Source organism: Amblyraja radiata, chromosome 38 (genome assembly GCF_010909765.2).
Source record: "Amblyraja radiata isolate CabotCenter1 chromosome 38, sAmbRad1.1.pri, whole genome shotgun sequence".
NCBI lineage: Eukaryota > Metazoa > Chordata > Chondrichthyes > Rajiformes > Rajidae > Amblyraja > Amblyraja radiata.
This window is the reverse complement of record NC_045993.1, coordinates 2,141,790-2,166,193: the sequence shown is the minus strand read 5'-3', so window position 1 is coordinate 2,166,193 and position 24,404 is coordinate 2,141,790. Positions and strand designations below refer to the sequence as shown.

The window sequence follows — 24,404 nt, the reverse complement described above, 5'->3', positions numbered from 1 at the left end:
GAGCTAAATCTAACTCTCTCTTGAAAACATCCAATGAATTGTCTCCACTACCTACTGTGGCAGAGAATTCCACAGATTCACAACTCTCTGGGTGAAAAAATGTTTCTTCATCTCAAACCTAAATGGCCAACCCCTCTAGCTGTCTCCTCCCACCCTCCCATCCGCCCGCCCTCGGGCGCCCCCCCCCCCTCCCCTTTTCCTTCTTTCTTCCCCCCCCCCCCCCCCCCCCCCCCCCCCCCCCCCCCATCAGTCTGAAAAAAACGATTTCCGACACTTCCCTACCATTCCTTGACCTCACCATCTCCATCGCAGGGGACAGACTCCTGACCGACATACATTACAAACCCACTGACTCACATGGCTATCTGGACTACACGTCTTCCCACCCTGCCCCCTGTAAAGACTCCATCCCCTACTCCCAATTCCTCCGCCTACGCCGCATCTGTTCCCAGGATGAGACATTTCATACCAGGGCATCGGAAATGTCCTCGTTCTTCAGGGAACGGGGATTCCCCTCCGCCACCATAGATGAGGCTCACACCAGGGTCTCATCCATACCCCGTAACACTGCTCTCTCTCCCCATCCCCGCACACGCAACAAGGGCAGAGTCCCTCTCGTCCTCACCTTTCACCCCACCAGCCGGCAAATACAACACATAATCCTCCGCCATTTCCGCCACCTCCAACGTGACCCTACCACTCGCCACATCTTCCCATCTCCCCCCATGTCTGCCTTCCGCAAAGACCGCTCCCTCCGCAATTCCCTCGTCAATTCTTCCCTTCCCTCCCGGACCACCCCCTCCCCGGGCACTTTCCGTTGCAACCGCTAGAAATGCAACACCTGTCCCTTCACCTCCCCCCTCGACTCCATTCAAGGTCCCAAGCAGTCGTTCCAGGTGCGACAAAGGTTCACCTGTATCTCCTCCAACCTCATCTACTGCATCCGCTGCTCTAGATGTCAGCTGATTTACATCGGTGAGACCAAGCGTAGGTTGGGCGATCGTTTCGCCGAACACCTCCGCTCAGTCCGCAATAACCTACCTGACCTCCCGGTGGCTCAGCACTTCAACTCCCCCTCCCATTCCCAATCCGACCTCTCTGTCCTGGGTCTCCTCCATTGCCAGAGTGAGCAACAGCGGAAATTGGAGGAACAGCACCTCATATTCCGTCTGGGGTCCTTGCGTCCTTATGGCATTAACATTGAATTCTCCCAATTTGGCTAGCCCTTGCTGTCTCCTCCCCTTCCTTAACCCTCTAGCTGTCTCCTCCCACCCTCCCATCCGCCCGCCCTCGGGCGCCTCCTCCTCCTCCCCTTTTCCTTCTTTCTTTCCCCCCCCCCCCACCCCCCATCAGTCTGAAGAAGGGTTTCGGCCCGAAACGTCGCCTATTTCCTTCGCTCCATAGATGCTGCTGCACCCGCTGAGTTTCCCCAGCAATTCTGTGTACCTTCGATATTCCAGCATCTGCAGTTCCCTTTTGGACCCCTTATTCTTACCCTGGTTCTGGACTCGCCCAACATCGGAAACATTTTCCTGCATCTAGCCAGTCCAATCCTTTAAGAAATCTTATATGTTTCTATAAGATACCCTTTCATCCTTCCAAATTTCAGTGAATCCAAGCCCAGACAACCCATCCTTTCATCATATGTCAGTCCCGCCATCGCGGGAATTAACCTCCCTCAAGAGCAATAACGTCCTTCCCCAGATTAGGAGACCAAAATTGCACACAATACTTAAGGTGTGGTCTCACCAGGGCCCTGTACAACTGCAGTAGGACCTCCTTGCTCCTAAACTCAAATCCTCTCACAATGAAGGCCAACATGCCATAAGCTTTCTTCATTGCCTGCTACACATGCATACTTACTTTCAGTGACTGATGGACAAGCACACTTGTTGTACCTCCCCTTTTCTTAATCTGACACCATTCATATAATGGAGTTTGAAGAAGGGTCTCGACCCGAAACGTCACCAATTCCTTCTCTCCATAGATGCTGCCTCACCCGCTGAGTTTCTCCAGCATTTGTCTACCACTCAGATAATAACCTGCCTTCCTGTTCTTGCCACCAAAGTGGATAACCTCACATTTATCCACATTATACTGCATCTGCCATGCATCTGCCCACTCACCCAACCTATCCAAGTCACCCTGCAGCCTCATAGCATTCTCCTCGCAGTTCACACTGCCAGCCAGCTTTGTGTCATCAGGAATTAAATGATGTCACATTTAATTCCCTCGTCCAAATCGTTAATACATAATGTAAATAACAGAGGTCCCAGCACAGAGCCTTGAGGCACCTCACTCATCACTGCCTGCCATTTTGAAAAGGACCTACTCTTTGCTTCCTGTCTGCCAACCAGTTCTCTATCCATGTCAATACCCTACCCCCCCAATACCATGTGCTCTAATTTTGCACACAAATCTCTTGTGTGGGAGTCTGTCAAAGGGCTTTTGAAAGTCCAGATACACAGTCCAGAGGCAGGTACTCCTAACATTTAAGAGACTATTGAACCGGTACATTGATAGGACAGGTTTAGATGGTTATAAGCGAAATGACTGAAAATCACCAATACATATTTAGCTTATTCTATGATAATAAGTGGTTTTCCCTATTAAACAGGCAGAATCAATTAACATTCAAATCAAAGGCAACGGCTCCCAACCCAGGCATATGTCAGGCAAGACAAATCAGTATTCACAGTTATTTACAAAGATGAGCACTACAGAGCTTTAATCTCTATTTGGTACTAATGTAGACAAATATGCTATTAATATTTTTAGAGAGCATTCAGATGCATTTCAACTTACATAGTTACTTGCCCACCACGATTTGAGTATAAGGTACCACTGTAGCCGAGGTGCCAGGTTCCTTTCAAAATCTTTAGCCAATGCCTTTGTCCGTCTGAAGTCCTCGTCATTCATCAGGGGCCTCACAGACTCCAGAAACTTGAAAGGAGCAGGGAGGAAATATTGGGGGAGAGGAAAGAAAAGAACAGATTCACCATAAGGTGGGCAAGAAATGTCAATATATATGTGGAATGAAAGTAATATCAAGTGGAGACTTCATGTTGTGAACATTTAATTACATTTTCAGAAAAAAGGGCTGAAAATTTTTAAAAAAACGTTGATGATTGGGTTGAAATTAATGCTGGGATCATGCATTCTCTAACATGTGGAATCATTTTATAATCCCGCAATTTCACCTAGGTTTTTATCCTGTAATTTGACAAGAATCCTGTTAAATTTGGAAATTGCTATCCAATGAGGAACGTGAATTTGATAGACCACAAACAGGCAAAAGCAACACAAAATAAATATCTGCTGCTCCTGAAGCTGCCTGCAAATTAACCACGCAGCCTGCAGCTGCACGATTCTGTTCAGTGGCTTCAGTGGCGAGCTCATTACTAAGTGGCAAATGCAGTTAATAGTGGTCTGCAATAATGAAATTCCAGCCTGCACATCTTAAAAGGGGAAGCATATTGTGGATGTGGATCACTGCAGATTTGATTGAAATTTCCCCAGCAAATAAAGAGATGTCTCATGGAGACACAAGAATTAGCTGATGCTGCAATCTTGTGTAAAATACCAAGTGCGAGGATACCTCAGCAGGTCAGACAGTAATTGTGAAAGGGGTGAATAGGCAATGTTTCAGGTCCGGATCCTTCATCTTCAGACTCAATCCCTTGCTACGGTTCAGGTCGGAGAACTGTAGCCTGAACAGCCAAGGCAGTTTTGGTTCCGACTGATGTTCTCCCAATCTCCTCCTACCAATCTCCTCTGAAGAAGGGTTTCAGCCCGAAACGTTGCCCATTTCCTTCGCTCCATAGATGCTGCTGCACCCGCTGAGTTTCTCCAGCACTTTTGTCTCCATCCTCCTACTACTAGCAGCTTCAACAGCTATGAATGCCCTCCACCCCCTTCTTTTACGGATACAGCACTCCTAAGGGCAATCTGCACGGACTGAAAGCAAACAGATTATAAAGAAACTTTAGGTAGACAATAATGCTGGAGAAACTCAGCGGGTGAGGCAGCATCTATGGAGTGAAGGAAATAGGCAACGTTTCGGGTCGAGACCCTTCTTCAGACTTTGGTCTGAAGAAACTCAGATAAAGAAACTTTAGTCAGCTTTAGCCCACCAGCAGATGAAACTCTTGATTTCTGCATAATCGAACAACAAAAATAAATCAAAAAGTAACCAGCCTGAAAGTAGTCGATTAACTATTTAAATAGCACTTGTGAAAGATGGAGGAGAGAGGAGGGCATAGTCTTGCTGCTGAACATGTTCTGCAGTCCATTATGTTTTAGCGGGTTCATTAACTGTAAATACCGAGCTCCAAAAGCATCAGTTATGCTATCAAACAGGTATTGCACACTGAAAGCCAATATGATCTCCCAGCTCCATAAGCGTTGTCCTTCGCCTAAGTGGCCTTCAAGGCAGCTCCTTACTCAGCACTCCCATCACTGTTTGCGAACTGAATGACACAGAATAAATGCTGGCTACAGATCCCACCATGCTTTACTCCCCTAAATAATCAGCTCTGGCCCAGTTCCGAGTTTCTGCCTTAGCTCTTATTATATAATTCCTTGATCTAAACATACAAACAATTACCAACAGGAGGAGGACTGGCCAAGCTCTGTGCCTTCCACCACAGTGATGAATGCTGTGGTGGATGTTTGTGTAAATTTTTTATTGTGGTTGTGTTCTTTATTATTGTACCGCTGCTGGCAACCCAAATACCACCGACCTTGGTTGTGTGGCAATTAAATTATTTCTATTCTATTTCTATTTCATTTACTCCCCAGAGGACAGTGATAGTGTCTCAAGTTTAAATGATACAAGGATTTCACAATTGAATAGTCTGTGAGTGAATTCAAGTGCTTTGCTTTTGCCATAAGATTATAACTGTGCTAGAATTCTGCTTGACCTGTAAAGTCTTCCACTTACCCTTCGTAAAGTGTCTTGTACAGGTGGAACAGGCAGGCGAGGGAGGGAGTTCTGGAAACTGTATAACATTGGTTTCCGACCTGAGAAGATCTTCACTAGTGTCTGAAAGAGAATCAGAAATCAAAAGTTACCTTTCATTTTTATCCCTTACTTGAGTGAAGGATTAATTCTTTGAGGTGTTTTTCCAATCAGCACTGGATTAAAATGAAGTTTAGGCTCTTTCCCATATATTAAATATTTATATCAGTTATTCACTTATTCATTCATATCTGAAGAAGAGTCTCGACCCGAAACATTACCCATTCCTATCCAGAGATGCTGCCTGACCCGCTGAGTTACTCCAACATTTAGTGTCTATCTTCGGTGTAAACCAGCATCTGCAGTTCCTTCCGACATATTAAATAAATCAGACAGCAATCTTCTATCTGTGTTCACTTATCTTCACACAACGTCCGCATAGTGATTGAGGACAGCAAATCTGGAAGATTAATTCTCCCCATGGCCCGATACTATGGAAATACTCCAAAATTCTAGGCTTAGCCTCAGATGAACTATACGGCATCAGGTAGTGAGTCAAGTGGGGACTTCCTAATTTCCCCTAGTTAATGCAAGAGTGCTGAATCAAACCCCGCAAGTGTAACATGAGCATCTACATTAGAACAATCCAGTCCAGCACGCTCGGGCAATTCAGTTACATTGATATTTGCATCCCTGTCTCATTAGACTCTTCCATTTGAGTTTAATGTGGCGAAGAAAATGACTCAGGCTGCCTAACAATTGTCTAAATTCCACTGGGCAAGATGTTGAGAAATTAAGATGTATAGTCAAAGATCCCAAGATTAAATGACGCTCCAGCTAATTTGGCTGGTTTCAGTCATAGTGGTGCAAGGGTATTTCAATTGGAAATAATACCTTTGATTAGGAAAGTAGTAAGTCAGTTCATATGCCTGTGAAACAGATACTTCTTGGTGCACATTTGTAGGAGGCATGAGCACAGAATTAGTTCCAAATTTGGATATCTTGGTGAATAATCCTACTCAATGCTTGCACGTATCAAGAATTAGGGTGGCAGTGGCACAGCTGGTAGAGGAGCTGCCCCAGTGTCAGAGACTTGGTTTCGATCCTGAGCGTGGGTGCTGTCTGTGGGGAGTTTGCACATTCTCCCTATAACCACGTGGGTTTCCTCTGGGTGCTCCGGTTTCCTCACAAAGATGTGGGGGGTTGTAGGTAATTGCCCATAATGTGTTTAGGGAGTGATGTGAAGGTGGAATAACATAGTACTGGTATGAAAGTGTGATCGATAGTTGGCATGGACTTGGTGGGCCGAAGAGACTGTAAATATAAGTAAAAATATCAGTTGCTATATCTCCAGAAAAGAGTCAGAATCTTTACAAGCTTGTGGTTTGGGAGAAAATTGGACAGAATGTATTTTTTTCATCTTGAGATATTGATTAGTTGAGGCTTCAGCACTTACAAACCAGACTTTGGTGGTACTGGACACCTTGCCATGTTCTTCAAACATCCAGCCATGGTAGGAGAGAAGAGTTTTGAGGATCTGCCGCATAACAAAAATCAGTGCAAGCCATAATCCTGTTGCAAAGAGCATAGCGCTCACCATGCTTTGACCATGATGTGACATATATCGTCTACAAAAGATAAACAAAAGTATTATACGTTAAAGAGCAATTGTACAAATAAAGAATTTGTAGTCATCCTAAAATATTTCAGTGCTAATATAAAGATCACAAGTAAAATGACAGACTGAATACAACAGCTGGTACAAATATTTCAACTATCCACAAGGCAGCAGTCAGTAGGGCAGCTTTCACACAGCTCCAGTGACCTACGTTCAATGCAAACCTCTGGTGCATTCTCCCCGTAACCTGCACATTCCCCCCAGGTTCTCTGGTTTCCTCTCAGATCCCAAAGACATGCATGTTAGTAGTTTAATTAGTCTTTGTAAATTGCACCTGGTGTGTGATTGGGAGCAAACATAAAATTAAAAGCAGGAGAATACTATTCACAACAGGAACAAAGGTAGACCCGGTATGGGAGGGACCACCGTGAGAGAGGGCGATGGGGAGAACAAAGGGGGGCCTGGCACGGGGGAACTTTGTAACTTTGTAAGACTATTTGCATACCTTGGGTATGCAAGCAAAGAATTTCATTGCGACTTATAACAGGTGACAATAAAGTATAAAGTATTCATTCATTCATTCATTCATTCATTCATTCATTCATTCATTCATTCATTCATTCATTCATTCATATCTACTCTATCATCCAATGGATCGGAGGTGTGAAGTATCCCTAAGTTGCTCGATTCTCTTAACATAAAAATCTACTGATCTCCATCTTAAATATGTTCACCTAACAATTCACCACAGTTCTCTTGGATGGAGAATTTCAAGGATACAAACCCTCGGGATGAAGAAGCTTCTTCTCAACTCACATGACCCCTTGTTTTAAATTTATGACATGATTCTATTAGATTCCATATCTTCCCAGACAAACCCCCATAGGGAATCATATGTTTCAATGAGATCCCCTTTCAATCTTGTCTGGAGAATAATACTCTCCAAGTACAATTCCTACCTCACCTCATAAACATATCTGTACTTCTGTTACAAATGTAGAAACAAAGAACCGGAGATACCCATTAATATACAAAAGTGTAAAAAGATTGTGTGCCTTGTTCTGAGAAGACTGGCATTAAATATTTGTTTAATTTTACTGCCATATTCTTAATCTCTAGTATAATTACTCCCGTCTCATTCTGGAAGAACTCTTTCATTTGCTAAAAGTTTCCTTTACACACACGCATTAAGTTTTATCTTCCATGTTTTCCCCACCCTCACTAGAGTAACCTTCAGTTTTATTTTTCCTTGGTATATTTATTAGTATCTTGGCCTTCTTGTCAAATTCTGAAAGTTTCCAATAGTCTGGCTTACACTTTTTTTGCCCATTCCTTTGATTCTTTGACTTTAGAGATTCAATACTATCTATAAGATTTTTTAGCCATAGATGCATTCTTTTCGGGATACTATACCAGAGAAGGATAGACACATGTTGTAAACTGTATATCAATTCTGCAAACATTAAATATTGGTTCTTCATTGTCATATCTTTTAAAGTTACATAGCCAATTTGTTTAGGTTGTCTTTCACTTTAAAAAAAAGATAATTAGCATCTAAAAGTCAGTCTGTACCAATGAAGTATCAGTGTGACTATGAGGTACCACTGACGTGTCAGTTATTGATATTCACTCACTTTAGAGGAATATGTTCTCGAAGCATGGCTATCAGGCCCATGGAGGGGTCAACTCTTGTGTACATTGTACCTACTACCGTCAGCACTACAAAAATCCAGCTGGATGGGCTAGCTGGATAAACACCGGTCATAAAATTGTTCTGAAAAGAGGCAAAGGAAACACATTGATTAAACAAAAATAATACAGGAAAGGAGCCAATATGTTGCAATGCATAATACACTTTGCAGTGGGAAAACAATAGCTCAATCCAAAATCTTCCAGCAGTACATCAAATATTAAATGATCTGCATTCTTCAAACCTTTTCTTTTAAGTAATATAGTTATAGAAAAATGACAACCACACAAACCCTTACAATATAATAGCTGAGGAGATTTTCCAGCCTTTTTCAAATTAGCTTGTATATTTCTTCTTTGGCACTATCACCCAAAAAGTGAGGCTTTTATCATTAACTAGAAGGTGAGGGTTTTTCAGGGCTTGCTCCTTCCAGAGGCTCGTACTTAGTGGAGGCCACATTGGCCAAATATTTTTGGTTGTTGTAACCTAAAGGCCTGACATTGAAAACCCTTCAGTACATTTGACCATCTGTCATGGCATCTAATTGTAATTTGATCTAGAGTAACAATTTTAAAATCATTTTCCAGAATGTATTAGTCTCTGGGTTGATCAGATTCGGATTGCAAAACCCTCACCTTGATTCTGTTACATTTCTTCTTCCAGGCCCTGATGCCCGATAGGTAGATTTCTTTCAATGCATTACGACTGAGTTGTAGGTCAATGCCCTCTGGCGTGACAGTGAACTGAAAGGCAACGGCCTGATGTGCTTCCGCCATGTTCTCACGTTATGCAACTACCTTTAAAACAAGATTAAGGTCATCCATTAGAAGCAATGATGGCAGCCATCTCCTGCTGATCCAATTTCTTCCTTCTGTCTCATTTGAAACATTTTTTTTTGATAAAATCATATTTTTTCCCCATATGCACAAAAATAAAAAACTGCACATTCAAATGCATATTTTTACTCCTATTCCCCAGGAGGCTGTTTGGCATACCGGATCCATGCCTGTCCCCAGAGTGATCCAATCCCATCTGACTCATCTTATTGACTGCTCCTCCCTAGGTTACAACAAGGTTCCATTCCCGAGAACTATTTGTAACCTGTACAATTCACAAGTTGGAAATAAGGCTGTCCAGCAGTATGTTTAAAAACAAACATAGCCCTCCGAGAGCAATGTGTAGTTAAACCAGGCATTTAAGATGTTGCCACAAACCAAGTTCCCACATGGCAGAAGATGCTTGCACAGCCCACAGCACATTTGTATGCAAGTGCTGTATACAAGTCGGGCATTTTTAATTTGTGGAGGATACATATGCTGCAACTCTCCCATTTTACCTCGCAAATGGCCATTAACTCCTTTTTGATTCTTCTTCGCTGCCTACCTATATACTGTACCCAATTAACCTATCAGCAGTACTTAGAACTTAAAGGAAGCCAGAACACTCCATTGGTGACGCTCAGACTATCTTTGATTGGACTTTACTGGCTTTACCTTGCACTAAACGTTATTCCCTTATCAGGTATCTATACACTGGGCTCTATTGTAATCACGTATTGTCTTTCCGCTGATTGGTTAGCATGCAACAAAAGCTTTTCACTATACTTCGGTACTTACTTACTTACTGCCTAATATGCCTTCTGGCATGTAGGGCAGCAACGAAGGTCCTCCACTCCTGTCTGTTCTGGGCTAGCTTCGGTACACGTGACAATAAACTAAACTGAAACTCTCAATCATGGAGAGAACACAAAGGCAGCACCACAGATTAGAATTAAACCCGAGTCTCTGGACAGTGAGGCAGCAACATTAACTGTTAAAGATCAGTTACAGTTAAAGAAGTGGTAGATGGAGTTTTCCGGATCGTATCTCCGGTTGCTCTGCGGCCTAACATCATGGTAGTGGCATTTATGAGGCATTTAGATAGGCACGTGAATATGCAGGGATGGGGGGGGATAGAAATCACATGCAAGCAGATATTAGTTTAAATGAGCATATTCGGCATAGACGTTGCGGGCTGAAGGGCCTGGTGCCATGCTGTACTGTTCCATGTTTTCCCCAAAATATATTATGAAAGGCATAGACAGGGAAAATAGTCAACATTTTTTTCTCCCATGGTAGGGCTTTCAAAAAGAAGAGGTTAGAAGCTTAAGGTGAGAGGAAAGAGGATCGGTGGGGCGATTTTTTCCCTCCCCACAAAGAGTGGTTGATTTCTGGAATCCACCGTCAGAGGTGATGGAGTTAGATACAATTACTATCATGAGAGGCATTTAGATATCAGTTTTTTATCAGTCTATTTATTGTCACGTGTACCGAGGTACAGTGAAAAGCTTTTGTTGCGTGTTAACCAGTCAGCGGAAAGACAATACGTGATTACAATCGAGTAATTTAGTGTGTAGATACATGATAAAGATACATGACCAAGCATTTGCAACAGCAAGACATAATATGGGCAAATGGGATTAGCATTGATGGGCAATAAGGTTGGCATGGATGTAGATGTTTTAAGGGCCCTTTTCCATGCTGACAGGGAGACCAGGTCAAATAGTTCTGCGAGATATTTTTGCTGTCAGCTTATTTTTCAAAATGCTTGGCTAAATAAAACCAGCATAGCAATGATTTAGCAAAAAAATTATAGGAGCAGATAGCTCCTCCAATCATGAAATATTAATTACTATCCATAATAATCGATGCAGATCTTGGCTGTTCAGAATTTTTTTTAATGGTCTAACTTTCATGCAGGCAACAAATTTATCCTCAAAGATCATGTCATCAAACACAATTTGTGGCATTAAGCAGCAATGTCCAACATATTTAGATATGAATATGAACTGCATTTATACAATCTGACATACTGTATACCACGACAACATCATTTGGAGGAACATCAGCACATTTTCCCCATTACTTAATGAGGCTGCTGGATACTTGCACAATCAATCTCTGCCCCACCCTCAGCCAAACCACTAAGTGAATATTCTTGGACACAAGGAACTACAGATGCCGGTTTACAAAAAAAACACCAAGTGCTGGAGTAGCTCTGTGGGTCAGGCAGCATCTCAACCCAAATCGTCACCTATCCATGTTCTCCAGAGATGCCGCCTGACCCACTGAGTTTCCCCAGCACTTTGTGTCTTTTTAAGTGAACATACTTAATGAGCGAGCTAAGAAAGAACAAGTGGATGCGATATTTGACTGAAGGAATTCACAATCCACCTCAATTTTACCCACCCATTATTTTGAAGTGTTTCATGCTCAGCTATCCCAGTCAAGAATAAGCCACTTGAGCCTGGAATCTACATGTTTATGGCACAGCATACAAATTTAAATTATCCAATAGCTGACTCATAACTGTCATAGTGTAACCAAACTTGGTTACCACCAGTTTCTCTGTACAATTGTACTCTCAAGTACTTTCACTCCCCTGCTCAATATTGTCATTTATATAAGAGTAAGACAATATGACAATAGACATCTCAAGAGGCAAGTGCCAAGAGTATTCCATGATCATATGCACTGAGAATGGAACAATGCAACTCTGACCATGGAAGGAGGAAATGATGCAGCAGAAGGGAAAATAATGTGAAATCAAGGAACTTCAGCATCAATGTAGGTGAAACAGTATCACCAATAATAAAGGTTGATTGTTTCGGGTCGAGACCCTTCTTGACCCGAAAAATCACCCATTCCTTCTGACCAAAGATGCTGCCTGTCCCGCTGAGTTACTCCAGCATTTTGTGCCTACCTTTATTATTGGTGATACTGTTTCACCTGCATTGATGCTGAAGTTCCTTGATTCCTTCCGCCAGCTCCATGAATAATTTACAAACTTCTAGTCTATTGCCAAGTGTAAAAATATATTTCAATATCTACTTCATTTTTCTACCAATAAACAGATGAGTCACACCTATACATTTCAAATCTATTTGTTACAACATGATAATGGAACAAAGGCAGGAGTTAGAATCTCACATACTCAAAGTGAATAGCCCTTTTACAACGGGTGGGTCATATCAATTAAATGTTATGTAAATAGCAGATTACATAATTTTTCTTAATTACTGTAATGCTGCCTAAACTCTTTCTGGGAAGGACAGCTTCTGACTTGGTTATGACACCTTCTGCAGTTAAACAGTCTGACAATCATAATGGTGCAAGAACAAAAATAATAGCCTGTGGCTTCTGAAGCCAAAAGACCACTATCATTAAAAAAAAACACAATTAAACTTCCTTGGAATACCACAAATAACAAGCTGCTGGAAGTTTAAAGCATTCAGGGATAGAACACAAAGTGCTGGAGAAACTCAGCTGATCAGGCAGTATCTCTGGAGGACGTGGATAGGTGACGTTTCAGGTCAGGACCTTTCTTCAGACATGGTTACTCCAGCACTCTGTGTTTTACACAAGATTCCATCATCTGTAGTTCCTTGTGTCTAAGGCATTCAGGGAGCTTGGTCAATAAGCAATTGGTTTTACTGATCAATGGTCAACAGCAATATAAAATTATGTCTTCCACATAACTCTGATAATTTATTCAAAGTGTAGGATAGCCCTGTAGGAAGCAGTCAATAAAAAAAAAGAAATCTTATCAGTCCATTTCAATCAAGCTCCTGCAGTTTAAATCAGTACACCCGGTTTCTATTAAAAGAAAGAATGTATTGTACCTGTAAACTCCAACTGCTGTTCAGGATGCCATCCAAATTTAGCAGCCAATGTGTACGGCAAACCGATTCTAAAAGTTACACTTCACCTGACATTTACAATCTTGCATTTCCAGCGTGAACAGATCGAGCTACTCGCCAAAAGGCTGAGTCAATGCAGCCGGAGGAGGAAGTTGGACTACGCTGATAATGCATGTGACTGAGAAAAGTGGGTGAGAGGTTACAGCACGAAAAAAACTCTTTATGGGAGGAGAAGTTTAAAATTAACCACACAGATAATGTGGAATTATTACTACGGCATAGGTATGTGCACGATTAGGAAACATCAAAAAACCTGCCAGGAAATTAAAAAAAAATCAAATAATAAACCGTCTGCAGAATATGACAGATAAAATTACTTCTAATAAAAATGCTGTATTAAATTCCTAATACAGTACAGACCCGCACTTAAGAGTAGAGATCACTATGAAATGCCATGTAGGCACAAAGCAGCAACCATTTTGTGTGCAGTATGATTCAACAATGAAATAGCAAAATGAGTTAATTAACTTTGCACGGGGAATGTTTTAAAAATAAATACCTATAGTAGGTTGGACTAGGAGAACTCTGCTCTTTAAAATTAAAATCTTTAGTCAACCTTAGTCAACTACACCAGAAGGCTTCCTCTTCAATGTAGCACTTTCTCAATAGTTGTGCAGGAACAATGTGGAATGTTTGTTTAAATCCAAAAGTGAAGCTTGCACACACGATTCTTACACAAAAACAATTCATTATGAATGATAAATATATGAAGCTTAGCATTAACTAACTAAATTTTAGATTTTCCCTTTATCCTTTCCATTTTCAGCTTTTGCCTTTCACTGGTATTTTGAACTTAAATATTCATAAGCATTGTAATATATAATAAGTACATAAAATAAGCACTGTAGTGCAATTTTCCAAAATTTAAATTAGGTAAAACCAAACCCTGTTAAGCAACACAGCCAGCCACCAGCATTGTTTGGCTAAACTCTCTTCTCCATTTCAAAATAGTAGTGCAAAGTTTGTGATCATATTTATCTGCATCTTTAAACAAAAAGTAGATGTTACTGTATTCTATATTGTATGATTCAATAACACATTCACTAATGCACAAATCCATTCTCAGGATCACCAATGTCACAAATTAACAATTAAATTATTTTACACTCATTTAATTTTCTCTGCACATCCCAATAGTTGACATGGCTCACATCCTTCTGCAGCTTATAAGAAAGGTTTTCCCACCCATAGACGAGTTGGTAACACTCTTCCCACCAAGAAAGTTAGCCGTACAAAAATCTAAGATGACATTTCAATGCATTAGGAAGTGTTACACTGCCAAAGGTGCCTTTCATTTCCCAGATGAACATCAAACCAAGGTCCTTTGACAGGTGGTGTTTTAGGTCATAACCCTTCTTCAGATGTTGAACAGTCTGAATAAGGGTCCCAACCTGAAACGTCACCGATCCATGTTCTCCAGGGATGTTGCCTGAGCCGCTGAATTACTCCAGGACTTTGTTTATTTATTTGGTAAACCAGCATCTGCAGTTCCTTGTTTCTACATTTAAAACCATGGCCCTTTCTGGTCTTTCGAGCAGTTGCAAGAGATTCCATAGGATTATTCAGAAGAGAAAGGGAACTATCCCGTGTCCCACCCAGACTACAAAGTCTTCATATCAGTGCTGTTTGTGGGATATAACCACACAAATTGGCTGATGAATTTCTTACATTACAACAGTGATCACATTACAAAAAGTACTGTCAACTGCAAAACACTTTGGACCATCACAAAAGTATCTAAATGAACAGGAGTGCTGGAGAAACTCAGCGGGTGAGGCAGCATCTATGGAGTGAAGGAAATAGGCAACGTTTCGGGCCAAAACCCTCCTTCAGACTGATGTAGGGTTGGGGGGGGGGGGGGGGGAGAAGAAAGGAAGAGGAGCTAGAGGGAGAGCTGAGAAGGGGAGGAGACAGTAAGGACTACCTGGAATTAGAGAAGTAAATGTTCATACCGCTGGGGTACAAACTGCCCAAGTGAAATATGAGGTGCTACTCCTCCAATTTCCGGTGGCCCTCACTCTGACCATGGAGGAGGCCATCCAAATTTAGCAGCCAATGCGTACGGCAAACCGATTCTAAAAGTTACACTTCACCTGACATTTACAATCTTGCATTTCCAGCGTGAACAGATCGAGCTACTCGCCAAAAGGCTAAGTCAATGCAGCCGGAGGAGGAAGTTGGACTACGCTGATAATGCATATGACTGAGAAAAGTGGGTGAGAGGAAACATCTAAATAAACATCTGCTTTTAGTAATAACAAGGAACTGCAGATGCTGCTTCACCCTGAAGATAGACACAAAATGCTGGAGTATTTATTTCAGACTATAGAGTCTGAAGAAGGATCCCGACCTGAAACATTACCTATCCATTTTGTCCAGAGATGCTGCCTGACCCGCTGAGTTATGCCCCTGTCCCAATTAGGAAACCTGAACGGAAACCTCTGGAGACTCTGCGCCCCACCCAAGGTTTCCGTGCGGTTCCCGGAGGTTGCAGGTGGTTGCCGGAGGTTGCAGGTAGTGGAAGCAGGTAGGGAGACTGACAAAAACCTCCGGGAAACGCACGAAAACCTTGGGTGGGGCGCAAAGTCTCCAGAGGTTTCCGTTCAGGTTTCCTAAGTGGGACAGGGGCATTACTCCAGCATTTTGTGTTAATCTTTAACATATGCCTTTAACCTGATTTTGCAGCAAAGTTAGAATAGAATGTTATTAATTTCAATTCTGAAATCTGTTAAGTGCCACACTGTAGTGACACGTGAAACAGCAAAATGAGGTATGAGGAGAATTGGTACGTAGTGGCAACAACCGGTCCTGACAGTGCTGACAGTGAAGTATACCATGCATGAGGTGAAGGGCTGAGATCTGACTGCTGTGCACCCATGCACAAACAATCCAATTACATTCACACTAAGGTTCACACACACAACAGTGGGTGTCTGAGTGAGGCAACATTTTCACAGGAAAAGGATGGATTTCAGTATCTTGGAGATTTAGCATTGATTCCAGACTCTCAATGCGATGAACCTTGACCAGTTAATGCAATTCCTTTCCTCCTAAAGAAACAGAATTTAATGCCACGCGCTTAGACTCTGTCCTCTTGAAGATTGCCAAGAAATTTCAAGCTCCAAACAAGGAATCCAAGCAACAAGGTCATTAGGTTTGTGCAGTGAATTTGTAACATGATCAGCATGTGGTGGGTTGGAGCTATAGGCCTGCGATACAATTTACAAAAACTCTTTGGGCCAAAGTATTTTTTAAATACAAAGCTATCACAAGACAAAACCAAATGATGGATTATTTTCCCCATCCAGTTTCACACTGGCCCGTCAATGATAAATTTAAGTAGGAAGCTTCATTTATTTTAAGAGTTGGAATGGGCTTCAATCAATGCAAAAAACATGATAAGCAAACGGTCAAGTATACACTTAAATAGATTCTTAAGAGGGCTAGATGCTTAAAGTGCAATTCTTGTTGTAAACAGAGGATGGAGAATTGGAATGTAGGGCAGGACTCAAATTAAATCTGTTTAATCTCAAGCAATACAAAGTTCTGGATGAACAGCAGTTCAGTCTGTATCTGTGGAGGGAATGGTCAGGCGACATTGTGGGCTTGGAATTTTTTGCAGACTGATGGTGGGGGGGGGGGGGGGGGAGGGCGGAGAAAGCTGGTAAAGCGGTGGGGGCAGGACAAAGACTGGCAAGTGATAGGTGTAAACAGATGAGGGGGGTTAATAGGCAAATGGATATAAGAAGTGACAAAGGCTAGAGGTAAAGAGGAAACAAAGAGTGACACAAGGGACTGCATATGCTGGAATCTTGAGTACAAAAAGTGATGTTGGAACTTAGTGGGCCTAGCAACATCTGTGGAGGAAATGGATAGAGGATATCTCGCGTCTTGGACCATTCTTGAGATCGAAGATTGGATACAAAAAGGAGTGGAAAGAAATGTAAAGCCAGAGGGAGGGATATAGGTAGAAGGGGACAGGTGAAAGAGGGAGGATAAATGGGAAAAGAATGATTCAAGGATGGGAGATGAGTGTATGAAGGCAGGGAAAGGAGCAGGGTGACTTGGAGGGTGGGAGAAATGGGAATGCATCGGAGGGGGGTGGGGGGGGAGAAGAGCTCACATTTATTTTTGTAAACTTAAAACTATTTAATTTATTGGATCAATTGGTTTCATTGCCATTTACCATTGACCTACACAGAAGAGTTAGAGATTTAGAACAAAATGCGAGAAAATGTAACTGGTATTTTAACACAAAGAACAAAGTTAACATTATGTGCAAGAAGGAACTGCAGATGCTGGTTAAAACCAAAGATAGACACAAAAAGCAGGAGTAACTCAGCGGGACAGGCAGCATCTCTGGAGGGAAGGAATGGGTGACGTTTCGGGTCGAGACCCTTCTTCAGACATCAGACTGTATAAAGTTAACATTATACATGTTCATCCACGATTAGAATTGTAATTTTGATGTCATGTCAATAATAATTAGTAATATTGGCACAACTTTCAAGATCAGATTGTTGCCATAAATTTCCAAAACATGAAAATCAGACAGGTACAAACTGATTCACCCGTTAACAAGTATTTGTTTTAAAAGCTAATAAAGATGCCATTAAACCTACTATGATGAGAAAGTAAAACTCATTCATATCACTTTACAAGTAACTGCATCATTGCAGAGCATGTCACTCTACACACAATTTTCCAAATAATTATTTTATTCTGTCCAATTGACCTCAGAAGGCTCTCAACATTGCCAAATGGTTCCAAAGATAGTGAGTTTGCCATCCTAATCTTATATTTTTCTATTTTTCAAGTGTTAACTAGAAACTCCTTTAAAGCAATGCGACCTTGAGGTGCATCACAGCTGAACCCTGTTATACTAATCCAATATTGACATTCATAAGAAGGGTCTCGACCCGAAACATCACCCATTCCTTCTCTCCAGAGATGCTGCCTGTCCCGCTGAGTTACTCCAGCATTTTGTGTCTACCTTTGACATTCATACATTTCTTTTTAAGCAAAAATGACAATTATGGCTGATTGTAACTTTTCTACCACTAGTCCTGGATAAATCAACTATGATTGTGCTGGTCGGAAAATTAAGACAAGACATCCTTTTAGCTTCACGCACATTGTCTGTTTGCTCTGTTTGTTCTGTCCCAATGGTAGAGAGTTCTGTGGTATATTCCAATTGTTCTTTTCTTTGTTCTTAAAACAATTTTTCATGCACAACAATCTCTATTAACTGCCATCTCTAACATGGTTAAGAACCAACTCAATTTGGCCTTGGGTATCTCTGGAGTAAATACAAAAAATATGGAGGTTATGCTTCAGTTAAGAGAGGCATTGGTGAGATGGAGGTTACAGCAGGTAGGCAGGACTGTGCAGATGAGGTTATAATCAGATCCTATACAATGGCACAGCAGGTTTGAGGGGTGGAGGAATCTATAGTTCCTAATTTATGTTTTCTTCTGTAGGAATTAAACGTTATGCTTTGATCAAATCACTTTGGATGGATTACTAACTACTAGCTAATAATTTATCAGACAGTCATTGCAAGTTGCACGTTTACTTGACCTTATAGATACTGACCATGATAGAAAGTATTTCATAATGGCCTTTCCTTTAATAAATAACACTTGAAATTCTTTGGTCTATTGCACTGCAGGTCAACAAATTAAAAAGACATTACTTTGAGGTGGCATCATGCACTTACCCTTCAACATTGCACGTATTCAAAAGATTAGCAAAGGCTTAAATCTGCAATCATGTTCAGTTACATGCATATCTTGCCAGTTAGGCTGAATAACAAACATAGCTCTGTGATAATGATTGTCGCGAGCGAGTCTTATATCCCCAATTTCCTCCATATATGCCAAAATGCTTTTACCTGTCAAACTGGTCCTCCTGTAACCTGAACATTGCTGTTGTTTGGTGTGGCCTACATAGTGAAATTCCTATTCTAACTTCATCAATCACACACACTCTGACATACAAGTTCTCCCCAGCATACGGCAGTGCTACGAACCAAAGAACTGTCCTTAACCTGAACTGGTCACGTTGGAAATGCGTCCACAAATCGAGTTCCCACACGCAGATGATGCCTGCAGCCCCGCAGCAGCTGGCAAATCCATCCCATTGGTCTCCCAAACGTTTGCTTGTACGTTCGAACTGTACACAAGTCAGGCGCTCATAAGATGGGGAGGACCTTGACACTGCTGCAGGAATTAGTGCGAAGCAACTACAAACAGGACTTTCTCCTTAAGATCTGTGCATGGCATGTTTGCATGGCTGCTCCTTAATGTTTAACTTATATATTGGTGTTTCAATCTCAAGAGCATAGAACATTCAAAATTAAATATGTACTTGAGAGAGAAATAAATATTTTAAAATGAGAGACTTGGAAATAGTGTGGGAAGAGACTTGCGTGGAGCATAAATAACTCCACAGACCAGTTGGGTCAAATGACCTGTTGCAGTTCTGCATTTTCTATGCAACCTCTTATGAATGACCATGGCTGTCTGTGTTGGCAGGGGGATTGACCAAAAGGATAATAGTTCATGGCACAATACTATTGCAATAGTTTCAGAATATAAGATGGCCATAAATAAGATAACTACATTTTATTCTTCACTGCACTCCAATCCACAAGATCATTTTTTTTGTTCCACTCAATTTCAAGCTTATGTGTGAAATAACAATGTCATAAGTAACTGGTACATTCAGGAATTATTTGGGAAGGGGTTGGGGGAGGGAACCTGAAATACCAGTTGTTCTACAGACATGCTTTCAATGCATGCCACAGTAACAGGAACAACCCAATATCACAAGCATCGTGTTACTATTTCATTCTAATACCTTTCAAAAGACTGCAAAAGTCTACTGAAATTATTTCCCCCCAAAAGCAGACCATTCATTTTAAGCAACGTATTCCACAGTGATTCCTTCAGATCCCATTGACAAATTAAAAATTACTGGCACGATATATTTAATTTAAAGAACATCACCAATAATAAATGTATTGCCCTTGAATCAAGTGACTTACTGAGCCATTTCAATGGGTAGTTAAATCATCCACACAGCTGCGGGTCTCGTGTATAGAACTGACCAAGTAATGATGGCAGATTTCCTTCCTTACAGGATATTAGCAAACTGTTTATTTTAAGTGAAAATCCAATAGTTTTATGGTCACTACTGACACCACCGTTTTAAATTCCAAATTTATTTAGTAAATTTCACCAGCTGCCCTGCTAGCAATTAACCTTTACATCTGGATTAGAAGTTTGGATACTCGTTGAACAGCATAACTTTTTTGTTGTACCTCAAAGCCTTTAGGAATGGGTTTTCAATTACTTGGATTGTACAAATGACAGCTAGCAGCTGTGAAAAGCCAAAAGAACAAGAGTCCATTGTTGTATATACTAATGAGTAAAAGACTACTTATTGAAAGAAAAAAAAAAACATATTCACAACAGAAGATACATTAAAAAGAGAATGAACGAGGAAGAAAATTAAATTTCTGGGAAATTATTTCCATTTCAGCCCATGTAGAGAAATCAAATCATCGACATGCATCTCATTTGAAACATTCCTCAAATACACACTTGCTGGATTTTAACTATTTCAGTTAATATCAACGAGCAAAAATGCTCCAATGCTGCTTTCAATCCACAACCAATTTAGCCACAAATCCATTTGCTGTCCATCACCAAGGTGCTTATTTACATTTCTGATATGTTTCCTACTTCTGCCCATCTCACAGCAACCAGTACTCAAATTTTAATCAGTCTGAAGAAGGGTCCCGAACCAAAACGTCACCCATTCCTTCTCCCCAGAGACGCTGCCTGCGTTACCCCAGCATTTTGTGTCTACCTCAAATTTTAATTCATATTTTCAATAACTTAAGGTTCAAGAGCATTACATTGTCATTTGTACCAGGCAAAGAACAATGACATTCTTACTAGCTGCAGCTTCATGGGCATTCATATCAGTCCTGGGTACAGCTCATTCATGCAATCATAGAGAAAGCCCGCCAATGCCTCTACTTCCTGAGAAGAATGAGGAGATTACAAAAAGTGGTGAACACTGCCCAGTCCATCACGGGCACTAACCTCCCCACCATCAAAGGGATCTATATGAGGAGCTGCCTCAAAAGGTATCCAGCATCATCAAGAACCCATATGCACTCATTTGATCCCTGCCATTGAGAAGGTGGTACAGGAGTCTGAAAATTGTGACCTCCAGGTTCAGGAACAGTTTTTTCCCCACTACCATCATGTTCTTGAACACTACAAACACTAACTAAACTACAAACTGTCTTGGTTGCACTAAGAATTTTGGGCTGTTTTGCATTAATATTAATGTTTTTTTAATTATTGTATTTTATCTGTGATTACGTTACCTACGAGTAGTATGTTTGCAGACATGTTATACTGATGCAAGTAAGCGCAAACTGAAGTGCAAAGTGCAACCTAAACATAGTTCACAGTAGATTGCTGCTAAGGTGGTGTTGTGTGTTGTGTTTCAAGAGCCTGATGATTGATGGGAACTGTTCTTGAACTTGGAGGTCAGCGTTTCAATTACATAGATACATAGAAAATAGGTGTAGGAGGCCATTCAGCCCTTCGAGTCAGCACCGCCATTCATTGTGATCATCCACAATCAGTAACCCATGCCTGCCTTCTCCCCATATCCCTTGATTCCGCTAGCCCCAAGAGCTCTATCTAACTCTCTTTTAAATTCATCCAGTGAATTGGGCTCCACTGCCTTCTGTGACAGAGAATTCCACAAACTCACAACTCTCTGGGTGAAAAAGTGTTTTCTCCTCTCAGTTTTAAATGGCATCCCCTTTATTCTTAGACTGAGACCCCTGATTCTCGACTCCCCCAAGATTGGGAACATTTTTCCTGCATCTAGCTTGTTCAGTCCTTTTATAATTTTATATGTTTCTATAAGATTCCCTCTTATATCCTTCTAAATTCCAGTGAATACAAGCCCAGCCTTTCCAATATTTCCTCATATGACAGTCCCGCCATGCCTCATGAATCTACGCTGCACTCCCTCAATAGCAAGGATGTCCTTCCTCAAATTAGGAGACCAAATCGCACACAATACTCCAGATGTGGTCTCACTAGGGCCCTGTACAACTGCAGAGAGACCTCCTTATTCCTATACTAAAATCCTCTTGTTATGAAGGCCAATATGCCATTAGCTTTCTTCACTGCCTGCTGTACCTGCATGTTTACTTTCAGTGACTGGTGAACAAGGACACCCAGGTCTCGTTGCACTTCCCTTTTTCCTAATCTGACACCATTGAGATAATAATCTGCCTCCTTGTTCTTGCCACTAAAGTGGCCAACCTCACATTTATCTATATTATACCACATCTGCCGTGCATCTGCCCACTCGCTCAACCTGTCCAAGTCACCCTGCAGCCTTCTAGCATCCTCTTCGCAGTTCACACTGCCACCCAGCTTTGTGTCATCTGCAAATTTGCTGGTGTCCATCATCTAAATCATTAATATATGTTGATAAATAGTTGCGGCAGCGCACTCCACTCACTGCTGCGGCACTCCACTCGCCACTGCCTGCCATTCTGACAGGGACCTGTTGATTCCTACTCTTTGTTTCCTGTCTGCCAACCAATTCTCTATCCATATCAATACCTTACCCCCCAATACCATGTGCTCTAATTTTGCCCACTAATCTCCTGTGTGGGACCTTATCAAAGGCTTTCTGAAAGTCCAGATACACTACATCCACTGGCTCTCCTTCATCCATTTTACTTCCATTTCACATCCTCAAAACATTCCAGAAGATTAGTCAAGCAGGACTTCCCCTTCATAAATACATGCTGACTTGGACCAATCCTTTTACTGCTATCCAAATGCCCCGTTATTATTTCTTTAATAATTGATTCCAGCATCTTCCCCACCACCGATGTCAGGCTAACTGGTCTATAATTCCCCGTTTCCTCTCTCGCTCCTTTTTTGAAAAGTGGGATAACATTAGATACCCTCCAATCCACAGGAACTGACCCAGAAACTATAGAACATTGGAAAATGATCATCAATGCGCCCACAATTTCTTGAGCCACCTCCTTGAGTACCCTGGGACGCAGACCATCAAGCCCCGGAAATTTATCAGCCTCCAGTCCCATTTCTCGCCTAATGCAAATTTCTTTCAGTTCCTCTGTCTCTCTAGATCCTCTGTCCTCTAGTACATCTGGGAGATTGATTCTGTCTTCACTAAGGAAGACACAAACAAAGTACCTGTTCAACTCTTCTGCCATTTCCTTGTTCCCCCATAATAATTTCACTTGTCTTTACTAATCTTTTTCTCTTAACATACCGAATTCTTAGACATGTATACTGAGATTAGATAGCGTAAAGGTTGTGGAAACAAGCCACTTATTTCAATTATTAAACAAGGCACAAGACAAGAGTATGATGAAATATTCTTTAAGTGCCTGGAGGAGTGCAACTCCAACAACATGTAAACAGTTCAATAGTGTATAGGACTAAGTCGCCCACTTGAATGGTGCACAATCAAATCTGTCCGAACAATAATTCCATTCATTGTCAGTGCACATTGGCTCCTGTGTATTAATAATATGCATTGCTAAGGTTACTCTGTCAGCACATACCAAACAATAAGCACCATGAAATCATCTACAAGCCTATGGAGCAGAGATTTGATCCAAAAGTAGTAGATTGATGCCTAGCTAAGATTATATTAGGTTCATTTTCAGAAACAAGTGAATAGAAGAAAAGCACATCCAAAAATAATTGGGAGAGATAAATAGCAGCAAAATAATACATAAAGTTTTTAGGCGGGACCAATCTTAGAGAACGCATATGAAAATCTAAGATTGGTTAACAATGCATGTTGAATACATTTCTTGCTTTCACATACAAGATTGTGAGCTTCAGGAACAATTGATCATGGGGATAACAATGCTGTGGCAATAACAGGCATCTTGCTTAAATGAAAGTCAAGAATAGTTTCTATATTTCCCGATACAAGATGTTCAGGAAAGACTGGCAAGAAAATGGTGGGAGTAATTGTATAGATTAAGGAAAACATAGGAGTGTGTTGCTGAGAGAGACCATTCTGGAAAAATCAAGGGCAGAATCTATATAAAGTTCCCGACGATCTATATCCCAGAGATTTTAAATAGATTATAGAGATGGTGAATACATTAATTAACACCTTTCAAAATTCTACTGATCCCATGTATTCGACAGTGCCAAATATAATCCCACTATTTAAGAAAGGATAAAAAAACCTGATCCGTTAGTTTACTATCAGTAGAAGCTGGTGTAATAATCTATAATGAGTGATGCTATAACAGACTACCTTGAACGAATAGTAGGACTGAGTAGTCAGCATAGGC

General features: G+C 41.2%; 1 protein-coding gene across 5 annotated transcripts in view; it reads right to left on the bottom strand.

Moving 5' to 3' along the window:
- LOC116967098 (carnitine O-palmitoyltransferase 1, liver isoform-like) overlaps nt 1-24,404 on the bottom strand; it is a 61,508-nt gene that overhangs the window by 32,906 nt on the left and 4,198 nt on the right. For 3 of the 5 annotated variants that reach the window (XM_033013594.1, XM_033013591.1, XM_033013595.1), the window contains exons 2-6: nt 8,904-9,065; nt 8,213-8,352; nt 6,417-6,588; nt 4,943-5,044; nt 2,806-2,943 (exon numbers count right to left, since the gene is read on the bottom strand). In XM_033013594.1, coding sequence (XP_032869485.1) covers nt 2,806-2,943; nt 4,943-5,044; nt 6,417-6,588; nt 8,213-8,352; nt 8,904-9,044 — 693 coding nt within the window. In that variant the 5' untranslated portion in view covers nt 9,045-9,065. Of the gene's footprint in view, nt 1-2,805; nt 2,944-4,942; nt 5,045-6,416; nt 6,589-8,212; nt 8,353-8,903; nt 9,066-12,928; nt 13,109-18,899; nt 19,033-24,404 lie in introns of those variants that run through there. The other 2 variants (XM_033013593.1, XM_033013592.1) reach the window with 2 other exon arrangements.